The sequence below is a fragment of the Muscardinus avellanarius genome (assembly GCF_963383645.1).
Source record: "Muscardinus avellanarius genome assembly, chromosome: 4".
Taxonomy (NCBI): Eukaryota; Metazoa; Chordata; class Mammalia; order Rodentia; family Gliridae; genus Muscardinus; species Muscardinus avellanarius.
Window position 1 is genome coordinate 144,254,897 of NC_137789.1, and position 9,889 is coordinate 144,264,785.

Below are 9,889 nucleotides of genomic sequence, written 5' to 3' on the forward strand. Positions count from 1 at the left end.
GACTTACACTCCCCAGGTGGGAAGCCAAGGGTGATTCTGAGTAGAGGAGTGATTTGTTCTCCAACAGCATACCCCTAGCAGCTGGAGACATCAGGTCATACAGCCCTGAGACCCTTGACACTTTTTTTTTTTAACAGAAAGACAACTCATATTTTTAATTGAAAAAATATGAATTTTAAAATAAAAAGAAGAATGGGATAGATGATAAATTAATAAGACATTTCCAAGCTAGTCCACACTACCGACCCCTCCCCCCAGCTGAGTCTCCCTACTTTACCATCCGGTGTCCCATCGAGGTCCTCAAAGGGCCCTCGGAGCTGGTAGAGAATCAAGTCCCTCACAAGCACAGCAAAGCTGTAGACGGCACCCTTTGGGGTGCTTGAGCCTCTGGGAGCCGTAACAGCTCCAGGGCTGTCCAGTAGAGCTCTACAAAGCAGAGTGAGGGCAGCTGTGAAAAACAGAAGCCAGCCCCTCATTCCTGGGGGCGCAGGACAGCAGAAAGTGTCCCTAAGAAAGCTGCCCCGATGGTGTCTGACCAGAGGGGTAAACGGGTCCATGCGGTGAGCGTGGAGAAAATAACCAGGCAGGACACCAACTAAGAAGTTCTTAGCGGTTACTCCTTATCACGATGTGGTGACTGGTTTCCATCTTCTTTCTCCTTTCCCCTATTGCCTATACATATTTTTTTCTTTTTATAAAATGAACTATTTTCTGGGCATGGTGGCACATGCCTGTAATCCCAGTACTTGGGAGGTTGAGACCGGAGGCGTGCAGGTTCAAGATCAGCCTTAGCTACTTAGAGTCTCTTGGCAACCTAGTGAGACCCTGTTTCGGAACAAAAAATAAAGTAGGACTGGAGCTTAGGGGAGGATGCCCCTGGGTTCAGAACCCAGTACCACAAAAATGTTAAAACTAAAAAGTAAACAATTTCATGACATTTAGCACATTCAGTGTTGTGCAACCACCACTCAAACTGGTTCCAAAATATTTCCATTGTTCAAAACAAAACCTCTTACCTGTTAAGCAGTTTCTCCCTGTTCCCCTCACCCCGAGCCTCTGGCAACCACAAATATGCATTCTATTTCTTTAGATTTCTCTATCTGGGTCTTTTATACATCTCCTTTTTTTTCCCACAGCGAAGTCCTTAGGCTTATGTTATTATCGCTTGGAATTTTTAAAAGGAGAGGTACTAGGACATTAAATTGGCCCATCATACGCATGTATAAATATATCACCATGAATCCCACTATTATGGTTATTATAATGCACCAATAATTTTCTTAAATACTAAAAAAATTATTTTAGGGGATAGGGAACCAGGAATGACTACCAGCAAATTTTTCAAAACCTTCCCCTCGTCTTTCATGAGACACCATTCTATCCCATGGCACAGAAACCTCCCCACATTCACACAGAGAAGCTGCCACTGGGGCGCTGCTCCAGCAGAGGGGGCAGGGCCACGGACACGGGTTCAGCAGGGCCCTAGTCCTAGGAGGGCGTGGGATCAGGGGCACTTAGTGAACTCTGGGCAAGTAGCAAGAGCCCCAGAGGCTGGTCTGCTCCCGTGAACTGGAGCCCTGGTTCCTGCCTTGTGCTGTTCAAAATCTCTTGGGAGCTTTGACAAAACAGCACAGATGAGCCGGGCGTGGTGGCGCACCCTTGTAATCCCACCATTCAGGAGACTAAGACCAGAGGATCGCGGTTCGTGAACAGCCTCAGCTACTTAGTGAGGCCCTCCGCAACTTAGAGAGACGCTGTTTCAAAATAAAGAATAAAACATAGGGCAGGGGATGTAGCTCGGAGGTCAAATTCCCCTGGGTTCCATCCCCAGACCCACACACACACACAAAAAAGCACAGATGCCCAGACCCCATTATCAGTTGATCAGGGGCTGGGGTCAGCCACCTAGAAGACAGAGAACTACCCAACTCTGTTACCCTTAAAGCTCTTGGCAGATTTTACAGTCTACACTTAGAATGTAGGAGAATACAGGAAGGCAGGCCCGGGGCTGTAGGAGAGCCAATGGTGGCTTCCAGTGGCCCAGCTGAGCCAGGACACCCGTCTCCTAACCTAGACCTCACACCGCGGACTGGTGCCACCCATAGGGCTATTTGGTCTCGTTCTCCTTGGGCAAATGGAACAGCCCCTATGGGCACCTGCACAGGTGAGCGTCAGGAAGCACAGGTGGGGCCACAGCTCGTGGGTGCAGGATCTGCCAACGTTACCTGAGCAGTCAGTCTGCGGTTCCCTCGCCATAGGTTCTGTGTGTCCTGCCGTGCTTGAGCTCCCACAGCCCGAAGCCCGACAGCTTCACCTGCATGCGACTGTCCACGAGGCAGGTAGAAGGCTTCAAGTTGCCGTGAGAGCCCAGCGGGCCCCAGGGGAGGAACAGCAGGCCCTGCCAGAGTGACAAGGAATGAGCACCTACCAAGCAGAGCAGGGGCCGAGGGGCGCTGCTGGGAGGAGCGGCAGACAGACAGACAGAACACAGACAGACCAGGGCCGGGGAACAAGCAAGCTCTGTGCTTTTTGTTATGAAACACCAGCGCAGCTCCTTTGGAGTCAACTGGGTAGAGACACCTAAGAAGAGGAAAATGCTAGTCGGACGTGGTGGCACTCACTTATAATCCCCCTACTTGGGAGGCTGAGGCAGGAGGATCACAGGTTTGAAGCCAGCCTCCACTACTTAGTGAGGTTCTCTGCAACATAGTGAGAACCTGTTTCAAAGTAAAGAATAAAAAATAGGGCTGGGAATGTAGCTCAGAAGTAGAATGTCCCTAGGTTCAATCCCTAGTACCAAAAAAGAAAAAGAAAAAGGAGCAGGAGGAGGAGGAAGAGGGTGAGGAGAAGAAGAAGGAGCAGGAGGAGGAGGAGGAGGAGGAGGAGGAGGAGGAGGAGGAGGAAGAGTAAGAGGAGGAGGAGGAGGAGGAGGAGGAGGAGGAGGAGGAGAAGAAGAAGACAACTCCTGACGACTCCTACGAGAGGCTCCTCAGTGAGGAGCCCAAGAAGCCTAGCTTAAAATAAATCAATCTTTGTGATTGGGGTCCTGAGTTCAAATCCCAGCTCTACCACTCAGCAGAGGGCAAGTTACTTTATCCTTTAAACCTCTTCTTTTTCAAAGTGGAAGTGGTAATAATAGCTACCTCACAGCATGGATGTGGATATTAAATGTAATAATACAAATCAAACACTAGATATGGTACATACCACAGAGAATATATCTAATATAAGTTATAATAGAAGATCTATAAATGTGATTGGTGCATTAATAGAATACAGAATATTAATAGTATGGAAATACTATATTATTAAGAATATTATTGAAGCTGGGCATGGTGGTGCACACTTGTAATCCCAATACTTAGGAAGCTGAGACAGAAGGACCGCAGGTTCAAAGCCAGCTTCAGCTATTTAGTGGGGCTCTCAGCAACCTGGTGAGACTCTCTTTCCAGAGGTAGACTCTCTACCCAGAGGTAGAAGGCCCCTGGATTCCATCCTCAGTGCCAAAATAAATAAACTAATAAATAAATAAATCGTCTACGGGTACAGCTCAGAGGTAGAATGCCCCTGGATTCAATCTCCAGTACCAAAAAATATATCTTATTGCCTACATATTAAAAGCATAGATGTATGTCATTGCCTATAAAACATGTACTCTTATACTATTGCATGCCCCTAAGGTACACTTTGTAAGACAAAGCAATAAAATTAGGAACATTCAAAAATTCTTCTGTCATCCACTGTGTTTTTAGTAGACACATGCTATTATTATTAGTTATGAAGCAGATGGAAAGAACACTCGAATAAAAAGGCCTGTGTTTGAGCTCGGTCCTTACCAGTCAGCATCTTCAAGTAAATCACTTTCCTTCACTAGGCCTTGATTTTCCCATCTGTGAGATGGGGCTGCCCAAATGCCTTCTACTTAATGATGGTCTGGAGTCTTGGTAGAAGTGCAGAATCCCAGGCCCTACCCAAGACCGACTGATAGTGCATTTTAACAAGAGTCCCAAAGGATTTACATGTTCATGACAGCCTTTAAAGACCTGTCCCAGTCAACTGTTTCTAACCTTGGCTGTACATTAGAACCTTAAGACAAAATGAATAAATGCACAGAGCTTGGGCTTCAAATCCACCACCCCGCATTAGCCACAGATAACAGATGGCCCACACCGAGCATGAGCACCAAGGGTCAGAAGCAGGAAAGTGAGCCAGAAGGGGAAAATGGGCTAATCTAGAGAGGCTTGCTAACAGCGGTGACTCATGGAGGCAGGGAAAACTCTCTTGCAGCAAGAGGAGGGGGACTTCCCAGGGAATCAGGCCCTTCCTGTGGGCATCGATGGGCTTGCAGCAAGGTCTGAGGCTTACGAGGGAAATCATTATTTTAGGAGGACAGGTAGGAGAAGAGACAGCTTTAGGAAATGAAAACAATTGTAGAGACGGGCGTGGTGGCACACACTTGTAATCTCAGCATTCAGAAGGCTGAAATAGGAGAATGCAGTTTGCAGACAGCCTCAGCTACTTAGTGAGGCCCTTTGCAACTTAGTGAGACCCTGTTTAAAAATAAAGAATAAGAATAGGGATGGGGGTATAGCTCAGAGGCAAAATGGTCCTGAGTTCCAACCCCAGTACTGCAAAAAAAGCAAGAAATGAAAACAATTGTATTTGAAACACGATTGGATAAACAGGTATTTGTATTTCTCTGAAATTTCCAAGAGTAAGCAGGTACACGGTAATCATCCCAGTACTTGAGTGGCTAAGACAGGAGGATTGCAGGTTCATGCCCAGCCTCAGCAACTTAGTGGGGCCCTGTTTCAAAATAAATAGGGCTGGGGATATTTATCAGAGGTAGAATGTTCTTGGGTTCAATCCCCAGTACCAAAAAAATTTTTTTTTCCCAAGAGCATGCCTAGCAGTGGTGAAGGGAAGAGGAAAGGGTGCTGCACTTCAAAACACCGTAATGAGGCCGGGCGTGGTGGTGCATACTTGTAATCCCTGTGCTCGGGAGGCTGAGACAGGAGGATCGCGCAGGTTCGACGCCAACCTCAGCTACTTAGTGAGGCTCTCAGCAACTTAGTGAGACCCTGTTTCCAAATAAAATATAAAATAGCTATTGGAGTGTAGCCTGAAGGTAAAAAGCCTCTGCCCCCCCCACCAGCACCACACACACACACACACACACACACACACAAACACACACACACACATACACAGCACAGTAATAATGTGCATAAAGGATACTCACTATTTTATCTTTTGTTTTCTTTAACCTTCTTTGATGATTTCCCTGAGAAGGCCACTGAAATAATATGTATTCAACATTTTCAGGTTCTCGGACTTTTAGGGACTGATGTAAAAAAAAACTCCGTGTATCTTTAATGAGATCTCTGAATCATTAATTTTCAGAATATTGATGGGAGCTGGTACTTCCCAGGTACAGGGCTATTCGGAGCATCTTACCTGCAGCAGGCTGGATAGCCTGGACCTCCCCACACCTGTCCCACCCCAGAAGTCTCAAAGCAAGAGTGCTTTTGTCCAGGGTCTTAATTAGATTTTTTAAAATTTTATAGTACTAACCTTTGCCAAGTACCAATCTAAGTCCTTTACTTAAACCAACTCATGAAATTCTTTTGATGCTAGAGAGGAGGGGGCATTATCATCAAGAGAGAAAAAGGTGACACGTAGAAATGAACCTGCCCAGGTCACCTAGCGGGTAGCCATGCAGCTAGCCCCGGATCCTGCTGTCTCGTCCCCAACCGGGGCACTTGGCCATCTCCCTGCTGCCCCTGTGCCGACGAAGGCAGACAGCCACAAGACTGAGCGCTTCATCAGCTGAAGCTGTCCGTGAACAGCCACACCCTGACAGGGACTGGTGATAAACAAGTCACAACAAATCTTTTTTTTTTAGCACTTTGTATTAGGCATTGTGCAAGGTACTTTTTATATATTACCATATTTAGTCTTTTCTGAGACAGGTTAATATGCACATTCTCTGATTTGTGATAAAGTAAATCACAATTTTAAATTGCTCTCCAAGAGTAAGGGAGAGAGCTGGGGATATAAAGCCCAGATTAGCTTGTAATCCCCGCGCTTGGTAGGTGGAGACAGGAGGATCACGCAGGATTGAAGCCAGCCATGCTGGCTCAAGAGACCCTGTTTCCAAATATAAGAAGGTATAAAATAGGTCTGGGAGTGTAGCCCGGAAGTAGAAGGGCTTCCAGGAACCCCAGTGCCACCAAATAAATAAATAAATAAATCCCAGATTAAATGGCTTTCAAATCCCTGTCATTTCTAAACCACTAGACTTCTCTGTTTTCTGGGTGACTGTGGAGAGAAGAGAAGAGAGGGGAGAAGGAAGAGGGTGGGTCCCACCTATTTCTCTAACTCTATTACACAAGAACACCCAGGTTCCAATGATACCCAGAGCCCCAGAGAAGGGGAAGGAAGTCATGCACGGGTCTTAACAGGAGGCCCTAAACAGTACGGCTAAAAGGAATGTGAACAGGATGTCTGCCATGGACCGCAGCACCCAGGGGCAGCGAAGGTTGTACCTTGGCCTCTTGGGCACCAGGTCAAATACTGCAGCAGACAAGTTGAAACTGTCCCACTCTAACCGTGAGGCCAACATTGCTCTGGAAATATGGACTGATACACACGGCAATCAGGAAACATTCAGGAGAGTAGATATACCACCCATGCACCTCATCCCCTAATCAGGGGACTGCCTTCTGTTCCTTTTTCATTGTGTCTTGTTTGTGTTTGGGATTGCAACCTACTCAGCCGATCCTGGAAGTCCCTGGCTGGGGCCACCTCTGGAATTTCCCCAGCAAGGCTACAGCTGCCTAAGAGGACCAAGCTTGCAACTGGGGTGGCCCGTGTCCAGTCCGGAGCTCTCTGACCACACAGACATGTCTCCATTCAACAGGATTGTCCCTCACGCACAGGGTTTTTCTGCTTTCCTCCTGCCCTTCCTCATGCCAATCCCAGCTAGGCAGGAGACATTTCACATTCTGGGAGATTGGCAGAACCCATTCCATGAGGGTAAAAAATAAATGCTTTGGGATTTTCAGAATCCCAGGAATGCTGTCCTTTCCAAGAGCTGCCGTGCATGCCTTTGCTTTTATCTTCTATCTTGATGAAACTGTATGACCAATTTTTATGTATATTGCCAGAGAACAAATAGAACTATGAGAAGATTCACTATGTGCCAGATTATATAAACTCTTGGCAGTTCAACCACCTGTCTGCTTCTTGACCTAATAGAAACTTCTGGAAGTTCTCAAAGGTGCACAGGGCTCTTAACTCTGGAACCCACATCTCTGCTCTCTGGTACTTAGCAGAGAGAGAAATAACATGGAAAAGATAGACTGGCTGCGAATTCCATTCTGCCCCTTACTAAATAGGCAGGTGACTTCACCTGACTCAGCCTGATATTTTCCCTTTTGAAAATGGAATGAATCTTCATAGTATTAATATTTGAGTTAAAATGAATGGACAAGCTGGGCGTAGAGGCTTACACCTACAATCTAAGTACGTGGGAGGCTGAAAGAGGAGGATTGCAAGTTTGAAGCCAGCTTCAGAAACTTAGTGAGACCCTAAACAATTTCAAAACAAAACAAAAGCCAGGCGTGGTGGCGCACGCTTGTAATCCCAGCATTTGGGAGGCTGACACAGGAGGTTCCGAGTTCATGGACAGCCTTAGCTACTTAGTGAGGCCCTTTGCAACTCAGTGAGACCCTATTTCAAAATAAAAAATGGGGCTGTGGGTATAGAGAAGAGGTTGAATGCCCCTGGGTTCCATCCCCAGTACCAAAAAAAAATAAATAGAGCTGGGGGTATAGCTTGAAAGTAGAATGCTCCCAGGTTTAATCTCCAGTAGCATATAAGAAGAAGAATTGATAGTACATTTGTTATTAATTATTAAGACCACTGTCTAATAGGTACATGAAACAAGTCATATATGTATTTTAATTACTTAGCAGCCACATTCAAAAAGCTAAACAGGTAAAACTAAATTTTTCTGTGGTACTAGGGATGGAACCCCGGGTCATTCTATTTCCGAGAGACACCCCTAGCCCTATTTTTATATTCTTTATTTTGAAACAGTGTCTCACTGAGCTGCAAAGGGCCTCACTAAATAGCTGAGGCTAGCTGCGAACCATGATCCTCTTGTCTCAGCTTCCCAAATGCTGGGATTACAAGCGTGCACCACCACACCCAGTTTTCAAGGTAAAATTAATTTTAACATTATATCATTTAACTCAATGTATATAAAAATCTTACTTCAACATGCAATCAACATAAAAATATTAGCAGGGTGTTTCATAGTGTTTTTAAACTAAGTTTTCTCAGTCAGTGTGAATGGTATACCTGCAGCCCATCTCAGTAAGGACTAGCTTTATTCTTAGTGCTCACTGGCACAGATGGCTGGTGATTGCCATATTTGGACAGTACAGACTTACCCCACAGGATTTTTTGGAAACTTCAATAAGAAAATATACTTAAAAAATAAAATGAAGCCAGACATGGTGGCACACGCTTGTAATTCCAGCATTCGGGAGGCTGAGACCTGAGGATTGCGGTTCGCGGACAGCCTCAGCTACTTAGTGAGGCCCTCCGCAACACAGTGAGACCTGGTTTCAAAATAAAGAATAAAAAATAGGGCAGGGGGTGTAGGCATAGGGGTAGCTCGGAGATCGAATGCCCTTGGGTTCCTTCCCCAGACCCGCAAAATAAATAAATTAATTAATTAATTAATAAAATAAAATAAAATGATCTGAAAGCAGAAGACAGAGTGTCAGGGAAAAGGAAGGAGACTGGAAGTGGACAGAAAGAAAAAGAGGTGGTAGGCAGAGCAGATACTATCAAAACTCAAGACATGCCTGTACGGAAACATCACCATGAAGCATGCCAATCTGTGCAATTAATATGATTGAATAACTAAAATATAAAATAAATAAATGTACATTTTAGTACTAGTTAACACAATTACCTATGATGGTAGCTATATAGGGTAGACATGGTACTCATGTAACATACCTTAGTCCTCACCACAAGTCTTCAAGGTGGGTCTGATGTTATCTCCATTTTATATATGGGAAATTGAGGACGCTCAAAGCAGTTACGGTCACCTAGCAAACATGAGAGTCAGGGTTCAAACCCTCAAGACAACTTCTATAGCAAATGGTACCTTATCCTTGGAATTCACCAAGCTACCACCTCCTGCTCTTCTGCCTCCTCCTCTTCCTTTTCCTCTTCCTCCTCCTCCTCCTTCTTTTTTGTGCTATTGCAGATTGAACCCAGGGGCATTCTACCTCTAAGCTACATCCCCAGCCGTTTTGTTTTGTTTTGATTTGTTTTGTTTTGTTTTGTTTTGTTTTGAAATGGGGTCTTCTAAATTGCTGACTGTCCTCAAACATGCAATCCTCCTGCAATAACCTCCCAAATACTAGATGACCAGTGTGCACTGCCACACCCACCTCTCAGCTTCCTTTCACTTAGAAATGAAGGCCCTTCCCTACGTGGAGAAGAGTACTATATACAGCTCCCCCCACTGGGCAGAGCTCCCTGGGGACAAGACAACAAGTAGTCATTTGTTTCTGCCTTCAGTGCCCAGGCTTACATCTGCCCCAAATTAGGTGCTCAACCAACATATGTTTGCTGGCTTGCAAAGTCTTCAGCATCTCCCTAAACTCCCTCCTACCTGGTAAGAGGAAGTGCTGGTCAAAGCAGCCTAAGGAGAAGAATTGTCTTTATGATCCCAGGTGAAAACTAACAGCACAGTCTCACCCTCACAGCCTGGCCCTGTGCCCAGAGCTATGTCAAAGCTCAAAAGGCTACCACCGCTGTCTGTTACTCCCAGTCCCTTATCCAGATGTCGGCAGAGTTTTGA

At 45.6% G+C, this 9,889-nt stretch overlaps 1 protein-coding gene across 1 annotated transcript in view; it reads right to left on the reverse strand.

The window, feature by feature from the left end:
- LOC308262457 (guanylate cyclase 2G-like) overlaps positions 1–9,889 on the reverse strand; it is a gene marked incomplete at both ends in the record, with an annotated part of 47,523 nt that overhangs the window by 14,966 nt on the left and 22,668 nt on the right. The window contains 4 exon segments of the mRNA XM_080694865.1: positions 278–386; positions 389–426; positions 2,226–2,247; positions 2,249–2,398. Of these exon segments, the coding sequence (XP_080550991.1) occupies positions 278–386; positions 389–426; positions 2,226–2,247; positions 2,249–2,398 (319 nt within the window).